Source organism: Grus americana, chromosome 4, assembly GCF_028858705.1.
Source record: "Grus americana isolate bGruAme1 chromosome 4, bGruAme1.mat, whole genome shotgun sequence".
In the NCBI taxonomy this organism is placed as follows: domain Eukaryota; kingdom Metazoa; phylum Chordata; class Aves; order Gruiformes; family Gruidae; genus Grus; species Grus americana.
This window is the reverse complement of record NC_072855.1, coordinates 17659628-17675264: the sequence shown is the minus strand read 5'-3', so window position 1 is coordinate 17675264 and position 15637 is coordinate 17659628. Positions and strand designations below refer to the sequence as shown.

The window sequence follows — 15637 nt, the reverse complement described above, 5'->3', positions numbered from 1 at the left end:
TATATCTGCTTTTGTGAAATGGACTTTCTTTTGGAAAGAAGATACAAATGCTGGAGTTAATATGGCCATAAGCAAGACTAGGGGAATCAAGAAATTAGTATGATGTACAGTGTACCAAACCTATCAAAAACATTTTAACATACCCTGTGCATATACTACTGTTTTCTTTCCTAACTGTATAGTAATCTCTCCTATCCACCCACCAAGTGGCACATTGAAAAGCAGTACTCAAATGTCAGCTTCCATTTATTACATGATATTTATTCTTTTTGGGCTGTTCTCCTAACAGATAGTCTAAGTCATTCAAACAAATTTGATGAAAACATACTTGTAGTCTCAGTTGTGAACACCTAGAGGATGTGGGAAGGGAAAGAGGAGAGGGGTGGTTTGAGAAGGTGTTGAACTGGGATCAACTGTGAGGCTAAAATAACTATTTCCTCTCAGAAACATTATGGAGGCGCAGCTTTTGGAAAAGCAACAGCCAATGTATGACTAAATCTGCTTGACCTCAATTTGTATTGTAGAGTTGTTCAATTAAGATGTCTGTAGTGGTAATTGCTCTTACCTTTGCAATTTCTTTGACTTTATAAAGAGTTGGTAGGATAGCTCACTAAAAACCTTGCCGTAGGCCCTTGGCCCACTTAAGACTTGTCTGGTTCAGACAAGACAGTACAGCAGTCCTGCTTCTAGCTTCACTGCACTTCCCCTCTCCTGGGGAAGGGGTGTAAATCAGTGACTGCTTAAGCCCAGGGCCGTTATTCAGCTACTCAAGTTCTTCACTTTCCTTGGGATCTTAAATTCTATTGCATGGCTGCTGTGGCCAAAGCCGCTGTTAACTGTCACATCACTCATCAGTTCTTCCTTAATAATGACTAGCAAGTCTAGCAGAGTGCCTCCCCTGTTGAGCTTGTCCACCGCCTGAATCAGGTTTGTCCTCCAAGCACCATAGAGATCTCCTGTGTCGTTTGTGCGCTACCATGTTGCATGGTGATATGATGTTTTTCATGAGAGCTAAGGCCTGTGAATGTGCAGCATTTTTTTTCTTGTGTTTTTTTGAAGATTTCATCTACTTACCCTTGATTGGGCAGACTGTAACATGTTTGCCATTATGTTCCCTGGTTGAATCCTGACCCATGGATTTTCAACTATCTTGTAGCCCGTTGCACGCTAAAGCTCCATTTGTTCAAGTTCTTTGCATAAAGTGTAAGCACTGTTGTCCTTGACTTTCTCACTTCTCCTTTCTTAAAAGCTGGTATCCATCCACTGCAGTTCTCCAGTTGTGTGAACTATCTCACCATACTGTGTACTCCCAGGGAGTGTTACGTGCTGTGGTTTCTAATCCCTTGTGCTTGCTTCCTGTGCTGAATGCATTCATGTACAGCTACTTAAGATGTGTCCCTGCTCGTGCCACTCCTTTGGGGGACTGTAAGATCCTCGCTGTTGTGTTGTTCTGAACAGTTGCCCTGTCTGCTATTCTCCCATTTTCTGAGCTTCAATCTCTACTTCCCTGGCAAACCTAGTTTGAAGCCTTCCTTATGAGGCAAGCCTGTTGGCAATGATGATTTGTGTTATCAAATGGATCCTGTCTCTCTCAAGCACTCTTTGTTTCTCAGAGGATCTTAATGTCTTAAGAGCTGAAGTCCTGCCTGCAGTCATGTAGTCAGATGTTGATCTACAGGATGTGTTTGCTCCTGTCAAAGCCTTTCCCCGGCTTAATACCTGGGCTCTGGTGTTATTCGCTGTTGTCCCTGGGCTCCTGTAGTTAGCTTTGATCTGCTGAAGATTTCCTTTGGCAGTATCATGACAGCCGTGTAGATGGACAACAAATGATAATATTGCAATGGCCAGATGAGCTGTAAGAGTTTCTTTGCAACATCCCAGATCTGGACCATGGGCAAGCAGCAGAGCTTTTAGGACAGCCGATCTGGCTGCTGAGCAGAAGCTTTCATCCCCCTGGGAGTCTGCAATTACTGTCAGTCACCCAGTGCTTCCTTTTAGTGACACTGCTGTGACCCATGGATCAGGCTTAGATCCCAAACCTGACAGAATTTGTTCCACCTCTCCTGTTTCCTGGGCCTTTTCAGCACCTGAATAGCTACTGATGGAAAAAGAGAGCCCCCTTCCACTTGTTGGAGGTCACAACTTCCAGCCTCCTTGGTCCTGGGAATCTTCATCCTAGCCCTGAGTGTCAAAAGCAATAGATTTGGTAGAGGGTGGTCATGGGATGGGGGGAGAGCAAATGTGAGGAAAAGAGCTATTTACAACTTTATTCAGGAAAGCAAACTGTGGAAACTTTTAACTGGGTTTAGAGACTTAGCTGTATCTTAAATTTCTGCTTATGAAGACTGTTGGAGGAACCTGACTTGGATCATACAGGTTGTCAGGTAATGAAGAAAGCCAATAATCTTTTTACATTGCAGATGCAAGAAGACAGACAAATAACTAGAAGGAATTTATTAGAAGTAAAGGGAGTTTGACAAATGGAGGCATTGCAAGAAGTTAATAGAGCCAATGATGTTTCTTTTCAATTTGGAGCTAGAAAGTGTCAGGGCTCAAGTAACAGTAGTTTTGAAAGGTAGCTTGGAATCAAGGAGGCAATTAGCCACCAACAGACATGAAAAATTATGTAAAATTAGTTTAGAGCAGATTTTTTTTTTATTGGTGAATCACAAGAGGTATAAGCAAAGTATATTTCTGACTGGCACCTGTAGGCTCCTCAGGTTCTGAAGAATTCCAAAACTGCTACAATTATTTTCTTATGCATACTGTCTCATGAAGTAAAACAAAGGTTTACTGAAATCCTGGGTTCAGGGGGTTACATTGAATGGACCAGTGCCAACATGTGTTCATCACTAGCTGTACAAGAAAATAAAATGTATCTTCCTGTTTAGGTTAAATTAAAATTGTATCAATCCTGCTGAAAAGCAGAACAACAACTTTGTAGGAAACTCCACAAAGTGGAAGTAGCGCACAGCTTCTGTGGGAAAACTTTACAGCATGGGCTGGAAAAAGATTCTATCTATGTTGTTAGGTTGTACAAGTAAACTTTCTTTTAAAAGATCTAAAAATGAGGAAGCAGATGATCACACTGAGTAAGTCTAAATTGTGGCTCCATGGGGAAATTCTGGAAGGACTTGTAAGAGAAGCGTTGCCTTGGGTGGGAAGGAACTAAGCTTGGTGAACTAGCAGAGAAGGGAGTTGGTGTGCCCTTTGTTCAGGGGGAAAAAACCCACAGTGTGCTAATTGCTATCTTTAATATAAGCTGTATGGAAGCCTGTTTGGAAATTGCATTCTTCTGAAACAAACTGCTGTTTCACAGAGCTGGATTTTCTGCGCTTATGTTTTTGCATAGGCAGGGGCAGGCAGTAGGGCAAGAAAATATGTTTAAGTACAACAGTAAAGGCAGAAACAAGTAACACCCTCCATGGTGGTGATGGTGGTGGGGAGGTGTGTGGAGAAGGGAGGTGTCCAAAAAACAGAGAGGTTTTGGGTGCTGACTGGAATGGTAAACAAGTTTCCTGTTTGATTTACAAAGTGCTAAGGAATGGGAGTTAGCGTTTGTTCTTTCGGAATAAGTACAGCTGTCTCCAAGAGACACTTCATTCATGTCTTTATTCAGTGACAATAACTTGCAAGAACCGAAGTATTGGCTAGCTGCTGAGCTAAACTGGCTTGCAGTTTATAACATGAATGATCACAATAATACACAGCGTGTTTTATATTTCCAGACTGTTGTGCTTGGGGAATTGCTATCTTAACTTCAGACTTCATCTCTCTTGCTTTTTTTGTCCATAACCCTTTGAAGCCAGAAGAACTGGGAATTTATGCAATGCTAATATGTGGCTTTATATTACATTGAATCTAAGAGTCGGTGGATAATGCTTTAAGGTAATTTTTAGTGTCTGTTTGGGACTTGGATTTTTGCTTTCTAGTTCTTGTAGATTGTGTTTAAAATGTGTGTGTATATGTATTTGTGAGAGGACAGTGGGTTTGTCAATTTATGTTCTCACATAGGACTATTACAAAGAAAAGTGGAAAATTAAAATAGAAATAAATACATTTATAGCTGAAATCATAGATTTGTAGAAAGTATAATTATAATCAATTTAATAATATACATATAATTCATATATTAAAATTATAAAAATAATACAAAATTGTTAAAATTTACCTTCCAATGTGACCTGTCAAGCTGATCAGCTCCTATGTGTTAAGATAGCTTCTCTTATCTATGTTAGGATTTTAATATATTATTTAATGTGCTACCTAAGATATGATACATATTTATTCTTCCTTATACCAGCGTACATACACTCTAAACCAAAAAGTAAATGTCATTTTTTTATGAGAACAGTATATTGTGTTGTCTTAGAAGACATCACAGCTGATGAGCAATTTTTATGATTCTAAATGGTCTTTATTGATGGTAGTTAGTTGTTTCCTGAAGATATTAGTATATTTTATGTGGTGTGCTGATAAAATAGTCTTGCAAAGTACTGGAAAATAGCTATATCTATAATATAGACAGGTCTTGAGTATGAAGAATGAGAACCTTCAAATGCTGCTTTGAATTATCCTCTTAGTTGAAAATAAGCTTATTATTTGGAAGGAGAAAAGAGGGGGCACTTGCAAACTGTTTCTATATTGACCAAAACTTCTGTTACATTGATGATGAGGTAAATTCTCACCATATTTCATCAGCTGTCATGCATCTCCCCTTCTGATTTTTTTGTTGGGGTTTTTTGGTTTTTTTTAATCATTTGGTTTGCTCTGTGTCTCTTCTCCCTTGTTACAGTATGTTGTTTTACCAAATACCTGAACAGACTAGCTGTTAAATCTGGAAAATAACTGGATTTATCTAATCCTTAATTTTAAAACGTTTTTGTACATATACAGAGGACTAGAGAGAACTGTTACCAGGCAAAAAAAAGCTTTCTTTTTTATATTTGTAGAAATATTAGCATGCTCAGATTATGTAATTTCAGGTGATCATAAATGAGAAGTTTCTGATTTTGAAGATTTCCTCCATTTTTCTTCTATTTTCCCTCCCTTGATACATGATTCTAATTCTCAGTGTAAGAGAAAGACTACTTCATTTGTGTAGAGCTATGAGGCTAACTAATCCTCCCACCTTTAAGATTCTGTGGTAGTTTATTTTAAGTCTAATGAGGTTGTTGGGGCATGGCTTAATAGGCTGATTGTGTGCAGATGGCAGTTGCCTTATTTTTATCTTCTAATTCTGTTGAATAGTACTAGAGTGGAAGGAGTAAATATTTGTGTGATAAATGTAACAATTTTTGGAATTGCTCTCAGAATTTGAGAATACTTGTTGCTGGTGTTCTGGAATTTGCTTTCTTTTAAGAAACTTTTTATTTACTGTTTTAAACGTTTCTTTTGTCTCCAGGTTTTGAAAGTATTTTAGAAGGGCTTTATGGACCAAGGCTACGAAGAGACCTCAGTTTATTTGAAGGTAAATGAGACAGATTTTAGTGCAATGACCTTAATTTATTAGTTGTTCTTTTAGTTAAAGATAGTTTAAAGTATATATTGAATTTAAAAAAGGAAATCTTCAATTGTTTTTCTTTCTAATGTTTATTTCATCATGTTCTTGTCAATACTGTGCATAGGCAAAATGTATTTAAAGTGGTACCTAGGTTTTGTTCCTATGCAGGGAAATTTTGGGTTAGCTAAGCTTTTCAGAGAAGCTCTTGTGAGAAAGATTTATTTTTTTTGGAATACTGCATCTCCTACTTCATTTTTTGGACAGCTTTTAGAAAGGGAAGACAAGCTGCTCAGCTTCCTATTGACCTTAATTGGGAAAAGGAAGGTAATGAATGCTAATTTGGTTTTCTTGTAGTGATCAAGAAAATTTAAGCTTTTTTTAATATTTAAGTGTGTGTATATAAATATATACATATAAATATTTTTTTTTCTATTACCACTATAAGACCTAGCAGTATTCCAAATGGGTTTGGTTTTGCTGGAATAGCTGTCAATAACACCTGAGTCTTTAGTTAGTTAAGTATTTAGTATTAGTATTTAGTCTTTAGTTAGTTAAGTATGAAATTATTTGTCTTTAACAAAAGCAGAGGAGGAAAATCCAGCACAGAACTGCTTTGAAGTGTTGAAAGAAGTGTCTGTCAAGTTCATTTTCATGGCTTTAAAAAATATTGTTATCGAGCCTTCAAAATGTTTCATTTCACTTCTTTACAATTTATTATCTGATAGTGTAATTTGTAAACCATGTAACATATATAGTGCTAGTACATGAGGCAGAGTGGCCTATACTATTTACTTTGCTTAGAACAGGTTTGGAATGATTGTGTTAATTGGTTATGGTTTTGTCCTCTTCATGTTGTGCAAGTTCCTGGGACTGTATCATATGTATAACACAATATTTTCAAAGGAAAGGGGACGAACTTGAAATGCTACTTTACTGATGTTTTAAAACTATATTTTTTGCCACTTATAAAGCTAAGCATGCCACTAGTCAGACTTAAAAACGTTTAAGAAATGTGCGAATTTGGGTTAAGGTTTATTTTCATGAGTAGTACCCTCATCTAGGTCTTTTCCAACCAAAATGATTCTATCTGCTGTGATAAGCAAGCACATTAATAATGCCCTGTTCCCTTTTCAAAGTAGTATAGTAGTGTACAGTATTGTTTTTCTTTTGGGTTTTTTTTCTGGTTGTATTTCCAATGGGTTGCTATGTATTGGGCTTCACACTGATTAGTGATTAAAGCTTTATTATTATTCTGCATCAAAAGGTTTATGGTTTGAAAGAAAATTCAGGACACTTTTTGCTTTTGTGTAAGACGACAGAAGTACTGAGGTAATGACCAGAATTACAAGTGTTACAGTTAAAGGAGCCTGATAGTACACAGTAAGGTATTATATTGCTCCTTTAGAGTTCCTGCATGTATATATTTGAGCTGTCTTATGGGAAAAGTTTTAGGTTATTTGCCTGATGCTGTTGAAGACTTCTTTTAACCTATTTCAGATCTGCTATTTCCATTGCTTGCAGAGGACCTTTTGATATTTGATGTCCCAGTGACTTTGTCCTGCAAATTAAATTCATGTTTATCTAAAATGTAAAGTTTTAAAAAACTAATTTTTTTCCAATTTGCAAGAATGTATGTCAGTAATGTGCCTGAATTTTTCAGTGGTTAAAACCTGTTTCCATGTTTGACACATCTGTAAAATTGATTTTACTTCTGGAGCAACTGCAGAAGAGATGAAGGAGCGTTAGGTTGGGATGCCCACCTTATCTTGCTATCTTTGGTTCATTTTTATGGATATAGTATCTGTAACTTCAATAATCCCATTTTGAAATTGCCATGTTTGATACAAACGTAGTAGAGGTAGACCTTACAGTACAGGATGCAAGGCTATTTCTGTTTTGAGGCCTGAATTGCATTATAAAGATTAATACAGAACTCTTGACTAAAATTTGTGATAAATCTTTCCACTGTCAATTTCACTTTGTATCTTAGTTTCATTATCTGTAAAGTAAATAATCTGCCTTAGTTAACAAAATACACAGTTGGTAGAATCAGAACCCAAGTTTTTAGACTCTTAGTAACATGCCTAAATCACTGCATCTTGTAAGATGTCCATTTTTGTCATCATAACCACTGAACCAGTACTGTCAACGTGCAGCATTATGCCTCATTAGCAAAAGCATATGTTTCTTTGAACAAACCTCAAGAAATTACATGGCATTCTTATCCAGAAATGTGTGGGAATCTGCTGAAATACATGCTGCTTAGCTACAATAACATTTTTTTCTTTTTACATTGTTGGATTTATGTATTGTTTGTAACATAGAAAAAAAGTTAATAATGTGCATAAAATGTAACATGAGTGTGTCAATTCATATATTTCCTCCTTAGTTCTGTCTTGAAATAGTATTTAATCTATAGATTAAATTATTGTATTGCATTAGCTCGAAGTTGCTTGAGAGAATAATAAATTCCAATGACAAATTTAAATGGTAGAAGATACGCTTCTGTTTTAATAAGTTTTTCAAAGAAAATATCTTGTAAGCCTCAGAAATTATCTTGCTGAGAAGCCAAACCAATTAAATTGAAATAGCCACCTGTAACAACAGATAGTTACATGAAGATGGCAAGATTTTTCATTATCTTGAAATTCTTGTATATGTAGGATTTACCTTGGGCTTGCTTAAATGGTTCTTATCACCTTTGTGACAAGTCAGGTTTTTTTGCTAACTGCTTTGATAATGCAGCCTCAGATAGCAAAGGTGTCAAGTTCTGTATCTTGGCATCTGACCTTGGTCATGTTCTAAACGAGCTCAAGACTTCTTGTGTTATTGAATCCTTAGGGCTTTCTAATCCCTTGCTTATACCCATTTTCAGCTAAGTAGATTCACATGGAAATTGTTGTTCTTTACATTCTACTTACAGATATTTAGTTAAACTGTTAGGAAGCTTTTCCTCTAATTGTCTGGTATGTGTGTGCTTTCTTTTTTGGGATTATTTGCTGGGGTTCTGGTCTCTTATGGACAGAGGAAAAACGGTGCCTTGTGGGAGAACAGCAGCTCTCATCATTCTTTCTCTGCCAGGAAAAAACCTCTTTATACTGGATGAAAGCTTTATTTGAGGGTGTGTTGTTTTCTCCTTAGGTTGTTCTGAAATGTTTATTCATCTATACAGTAGTGGGGTGAAAAATTATATTAGGAACATGAATCTCTACTATCGTTCAAGTTTTTATGAAATGAAAAAGACGAAGGAACATGATAAACACCTCAGATATTCTAAAGTACTTACTAGGAAGTAGTAGTGCCATATAAAAAGGAAGGAGATAATTTGTTCAGAATTGTGACAAATAGCTGGAAAACTTATTGGAATGTTATAATAATGCGGAAAATACTGGAAAGTAAGGGCTGAATTTTTTAAGCTGTCTCATTTAGATTTACTAGACAATTATTTCACATTTTAAGAGGTAAACATGGAATCCGTTCGGTACTACAGATGTCTGTATTAATTTGTTTATTTCAGCATGGCTCCTTAGGAAAAATGGTTTGGGGAAACAAAGATTTGAATGGCTTAAGAAATTAAAAAGGTAGTACTTTTTGTCAAAGTTCACCTTTTATTCTTACATAGAAACAGGTTTAACAGTGTTGTAGTAAATTACTTAGGTTTCAAGTAATAATCTGTACCATACGTTGTGCAGGAGCATTTTAATACTATCTTAGCAACTTTTTCTCATGAGCTGGCTAGTGCAGGTTGTCAGCAAATCTTTCATCAGCTGATCCCAAGCAAGAGAAAATGGGGAGGGGAGATGATCATGATTCTAAATTGAGTGCAGCTAAGAGAAAGTTTGTTCTGCTTAAAGTGCAATCTGTGCCTCTGATCCTTCTGAGAGTATGGTTGTCTATCTGTAGTTAAAAACTAACACTGGTCTCAGTATGTTCCTGTGGTAGTGACCCGAGACAGTTGGATGCCGGGCATTTGATATATCTGGTATATATCTGCTGTCTGACAGCAGTTTTGTTTAGCTCACTGGCATACTTTAATGTGTCATGTTGTATGTGGTTTATACTTCTTTGAATAAATTTAGTGTTAGATAAAGCTGAGGTTTCTCAAGGTTTGCTTTTTCAGCGACACACAAGGATTGCTCTCTAGTTAGAATTTTAGCAGCGGAACTTCAGGATTCCAAGGCAGAATTTCTCTGAAAATATAAAACCTGTCTTGGAGTTATGCACACAATTCCAACATTCATAAGTAGATCTATTGTGGTTGCATGGAAAACTATGAAAACATGAGCTTGTTATGAAAGAATAGTGCAGGTTTTTTTCATCTGTGGACATCTTAAACAAACAGCTCTAACAGGCTGGGACAGCTAGATTAATTCAGCAAAAATAACTCATTTTCTTTTGTTACTGGCCAGTCAAGAAAAATCCCTTGTCTGTTTTTGATCATCAGCTGTCCAACCTGTCAAAACTGCTGGTTTGCATCCCTGGAAGCATATGACACATTAATACAGAATTCTGTTCTAAATTAGCATTTTAAAGCTGAGTAAATGAGATTTAAATAATAATACAGAGTTACTTGTGTTATGTTCACACTCAAGAACCTCATTCTTTTCAGATTCATTTTATTTCTGATGGTGCCTCTGTGATAATATATTTAAGAAAGAGTGAAAGCTCAGTAGTTGCAGGGGGGAGTGGAAAACAACCCTGCAGACAGCAAGGTCAGAGAAGGAAGAGGGAAGAGGAAGTGCGCCGGGCACCGGAGCAGAGATTCCCCTGCAGTCCATGGAGAGGACCATGGTAAAGCAGGTAGAACCTTCAGCCTGTGGAGGACCATGTCAGAACAGATATCCACACTACAGCCCATGGAGAACCCCACACTGGAGCAGGTGGAGATGCCCTGGAGGAAGCTACAGCCCATGCTGGAGCAGGCTCCTGGCAGAAACTGCGGCCCCTAGAGAGGAGCGCACACAGGAGCAGGTTTTCTGGCAGGAACTGTGGGCCTGTGGAGCAGTCTCTTCCTGAAGGACTGCACCCTGTGGAAAAGACACGTGCTGGAGCAGTTTGTGAAGGCCTGTAGCCAGTGGGAAGGCCCCCATGCTGGAGCAGGGGAAAAATGTGAGGAGGAAGGAGTGGCAGAGAGGAACTGTTATGGACTGAGGACAGCCCGTGTTCCCCATCCTCTTTGTGCTGTTTGGGGTTGGGGAGGAGGTAGAAGAGTCGGGAATGAAGGCGTGAAGTTGAAGCCTGGGAAGAAGGGGGGTGGTAAGGTGGTTTTAGTTTTGCCTTTCTCATTATGCAAATCTATTTTTATTGGCAATAAATGAACTAAATTTTCCCCAAGTTAAGTCTGGCTTGCCTGTGATGGTAACTGGTAAGTGATCTCCCTGTCCTTATCTTGACTGGCAAGGTTTTCCATTTTATTTTCTACCCCTGCCTGTTGAGGCTGGGTGAGGGTCAGCAACAAGCCAAGGTCAACCCACCACAGTGTGTTATTGAAAGTTGATAACCTCAAGAACCTTCCTAACAGAACTGTGATTGTAACTTAGTGGTACAGAGAAAAAGAGGAAACATATTTGGTAATTCATAAGGAGGTGGTGGGGAGGGAGAGTTGTTTAGGTTGCAAGTGCATGAACTGGAAATGAATGGGATGGAGAGGACCTTGGTGTTGTAGTGAATCAGGTTCATATTTGCCTGCCAAAATGCTGCAGCTGTGTTAGATGCATGCACAGCTAGGATACTGTAGGAAAAGTACCATCTACAGTTTAAGGAAGTCTGATGTAAATGTAAAAGAAAGGCACCATCTTGAGATCTTGGTCACCTGTGTTCAGGGAACAGGTGCTCAAGTGAGAGTGGTGCAGAAAAGATGGGGTTGAATCTCATGACAGAAAACTGGGTAGACTAGCCTAGCAAAATGAAGTGTAAAGGGGATAATGATACTCTGTAAATACATCAAGGTGCTCAATACCCATGAACAATAACTGTTTAGGTATAAGAACAATGTTGCCACAAAAGCAAACTGGAATAACTTTCCATGAGTAAATTTAAACAAGAAATTAGAAGATTAATTTTAATTATTAGCACAGTCAGTTTGGGGAAAGCTTTAAAGCATTTGGTGGCTCAGGAACAGAAGAGTATGTGGTGGAAAACTCTTAACTTTTAAAATGGAGCTTAAAAACTTGTTTAAAGAAAATACATGGCATGTCTCTCTTCAGTAGGAGAAGACTGGACTTGATATAGGCAATCTATTTAACTCCTATATTCCCTCAAGACCAAAGTATGTTTTCTGATAAAACTTATAAAGTTATTTTAAAGTCTTCTGAATAAATCAAGTGCTACAAGTGAGTATAGGGGTTTACTTGTAGCGATGGTATAAAATAAAATATTGTAAGTACAACACATGTAGCTCAAATGACGAGGAGTTCATATCCTCATTCCTAGCTTAGTTTGCTACAAGTTTGCACACTTTTGTTAAAAGGAATGATGACTGGAATTCAGAGCTTTATTACAGTATTCAGATGCCTCCAGTAACTGAGATAGGTAATCAACTGAAATGTATGAGTTTACCTTTCCTTTTTAAGAAAGATGTCCTCTGCTGTTCAAAAGTTGAGCCATGTAAGCCAGATAAGACTTTGGAAATATCTGAAGAATTGAATACTACTGATTACATTGTACCAATAAATGCATATTATATTATGATGGAATTTATTTGAGAATTGTGGGATGTATATTTTGTTCTCAAAATCTATTTTTACTTGTTTAAAACATCTAGCTTTTTTTCTTCTTTTAAGACTGTGAGCCAGAAGAGCTGACTGACTGGTCTATGGATGAGAAATGTTCCTTTTGTAATTTACACAAAGAAACAGTCAGTGTAAGTATGAACATGGTATCAAGCGTGACTCCTCAACGCCCAGTTTTTGGTATGAAAGTGAGAATCAGAGAATTGAATTTTGCAAAAGACAGTTTGGCTATGAGAGGGAGTGAGGTGGTTTGGCTTCATAGTAAATACCTTTTCAGTGGTTTTTTTTTTTTTCACTCAATAGCTCAATTTAATTGCATATTGTACTACCAGTAGACTAACTTCTAAAAGATATAATCTTCATACTCTTCTAGGATCGTGCATCAGTTATCGGTTCTTCACAGTCAACGCCTACAGAGGAACTGTCATCTCAGGGCCAGTCCAACACTGATAAGATTGAATGCCAAGCAGAAAACTATCTAAATGCACTCTTTCGAAAGAAAGGTAATAAAAGCCTGTCTTCTGCATTAAGAGATATGACACAAATCCAGAAGAATCAAATTATTTAGGTTTGGTTTTGATTCTTAAGTAGTCTTTATTTATTTACTGAATGCTGTTTCTCTTCTTTATTCCTTTGGTTTTCCTTAATCTTTTTCTTTGCTTACGTGAATCACGAAATGAAGCACAAGGCTTCTTACTTGCCATTGCTTTTAGTCCTATAGTATTGTGCGTTATTCTCCTGAATCCCTGTTCATTATGTCTGTTTGGGTTTTTACCATGAGCTGCTACTTTGTTTTCATGCCAACCTCAGGTGCTGTTCTCTGGAAATTTAAGCATTTAAAAATTTTCTGTTCCTAAACTCTCACCTCTGTTCCTAAACTCTCACCTCTGTTCCTAAACTCTCACCTCTGTTCCTAAACTCTCACCTCTGTTCCTAAACTCTCACCTCTGTTCCTAAACTCTCACCTCTGTTCCTAAACTCTCACCTCTGTTCCTAAACTCTCACCTCTGTTCCTAAACTCTCACCTCTGTTCCTAAACTCTCACCTCTGTTCCTAAACTCTCACCTCTGTTCCTAAACTCTCACCTCTAGTTTTCAGCAGAAGACTATTTTAGGTGAGAGATTCTGTCTTACAGACTACACAATGGTATTTGAGATCTTCTTGCACAAAAGCTGCTACTTCAAATACATCCAAGTCAGAGGTTGAAACTTCTTGTCAAAACATAGTATTTAGTAGTAACTCATTAATTCTTTCACTATCGTTGCTCTTTGGCACTCAGCAAATTATAGCAGTACATGAGTGACTGACAAGTCAGTTTGGTTCATGTAAGTTACTTAGCTAGTCACTGTCAACAGCAGCAAAAATACTCATTTTCTGCCTTAAATGTCTAAGGAATGTGAATGCAGCTCTACTCAGTAACTTCAACTTTCACAGGTTTTTCTTGGGTTTAGTAGGTGTCCTTGGATGTCAAAATAGCTGAGCATGACTAGAGGCAGCCCTCTCTTGTTCTAACAACGAATTAGTCAGACACATTCTCTTTCTTCACGTAGGTGGGAGAAAAAAACAAAGTTAATTTTCTCACCTTTACCTTAGTGTAGCAGGAAGAGATTACTATGCCCTTGAACGTGGTGTGGGTGGAATTATTTTCTGTACAAGTCATGTGTCTCTTCAGCCTATGGGCTTTAAAGGTTTAGGGCTTTAAAGAACTTTGAATGGAGTGCAATAGTATTTTGAGTCCGTCTTTGTTCCTTGACTTTCTTTAAAACCAACTATTTTCCATTTGAAATAAAATGTCCAGTGAAGTTGCCACCTCCTTACTTCTGAAATTCTTATATTTTCATCACAGGCCCAGTTGCATGGCATCTCCTTAGGCAGGTATTTTTATTCCTTCAAATTTCTACTTTCTCAGATAGTTTTGTGGTCTTGATGTACAGTGTTTTTCCACATTCACTTGCTTTATGCTTCTGCTGGAGATGCTGTCTCTTGATTCTCCTTGAGAGGAACTTTTATCATGGGAGAAGTAAAACTTGGCGTGACCTCACCTTACCGGACAAAGGGACTTTTGTGAAGTTTTTCACAAAGAGCATTTGGCTTTTAGCATCTTCCTTATGTTTTTTTAATCTGTCAGATCAGTAATGCTAGGTTAAAAAGGTTTTGTCTATTGAAAAAACAAAACCAAAGTATTTTCTGATTGTTTTTTGTGATTGGCTGAAGGACTTGTGTATTCTTGGGTAAGTGGTACTTTGCTGAAGAGTTTTTTTAAGAATATTGCTTCAGTTTAGGTTCCAACAAAATCTCTTAAGTTGTTCAAATTATAGGAAGTTGAAAGGAGATAAAATTTTGCATTTGCAAAGGGCATGTGAAACCAATCTTAGTTATTTAAGTAATTGTCTTGGCTTTGTAGGCGGAAGGTGAAGACTTTTACTAGGGAAATTCCAAGTCTGCTTTCTGAACTCTTGTAGGTTTTTGAGATCAGTTATCAACTTAAGGAAAAAAATAAAATCAATTTCAAGTAATTGTTTAGCTAAGGAATGGTTCTTATACCTGGTACTGAAACAGATGCCCTTTCAATGTCAAAAAAAAAAATGACTTGGTTGACTGTCTTTAAAATGGAAGTAATGCTTGTTTCATTTGTTTGGATTGCAGACTCCTCAAGATCATATACTGTCTCTTACTATCGTAATGTTTCATTTAGGGCCTCTGTGAACAACTTCTGAGACTAGTGAGCAAATTTGAGAGTTGTGTTTATTGGTCTCATCCTTTTTTTTTAGAACAAGTTAGTATATGGCTGGGTTTTTTAATGTGCAGGCTGGTTTTTGGGTTTGGGGGGGGTGGAAACTAGTTCAGAAGATCTCAAAACATGCAGCCATGCTATATCATTGTCTACAGCACACAACCTTCAGGCATTCATAGATGAAGATTTGTCTGTAGAATCCCAGACAAAGATGATTCCTCTTTTCTTTTAAGAGGATGATAGAATTATTGCCAAGATGGGTGAACTCTTGAAAGGCTATAAGTAACAAAGTCTTCCTATTAGGAATCTATCTTCACTATGTGTTAGTGAAAGACCAGTTTGGTAGGTGGTTATCTGTAGGAAAGGCCTATTCTTGGCAGACACCTCAGTAAAGCTAAAGTAATTTTTGTCATCAAACATTGATTGTTTCCATTAAACAATATATCTGAAAACTAGATGTTTTCTTCCTAGGTATGACATCTCTCTTTACCCATTTGGTGTTGTAAGCAGAGTAGACTGTGATACTTTTCCACTTAGATAACATTAAAATACATCTATTTTCTTTTGTCAGAGAAGCAGTTACAAGGAAAAAACATGATGTGCTCTAAGAACTACATATTAGGTTTTGGGGGGTTTTTTACTATTATAGAATGTGGCATATGTGATCAA

At 37.3% G+C, this 15637-nt stretch overlaps 1 protein-coding gene across 12 annotated transcripts in view; it reads left to right on the top strand.

Annotated features, from left to right (window-relative positions):
• LCORL (ligand dependent nuclear receptor corepressor like) overlaps positions 1-15637 on the top strand; it is an 84246-nt gene that overhangs the window by 21727 nt on the left and 46882 nt on the right. For all 12 annotated transcript variants that reach the window (XR_008576847.1, XR_008576845.1, XR_008576846.1 and 9 more), the window contains exons 2-4: positions 5405-5470; positions 12286-12365; positions 12608-12737. Coding sequence is in view for 8 of the 12 variants with exons in the window: in XM_054823847.1 (XP_054679822.1) it covers positions 5405-5470; positions 12286-12365; positions 12608-12737 (276 nt within the window). In the remaining 4 variants the exon portion in view is untranslated. The remainder of the gene's footprint in view (positions 1-5404; positions 5471-12285; positions 12366-12607; positions 12738-15637) is intronic.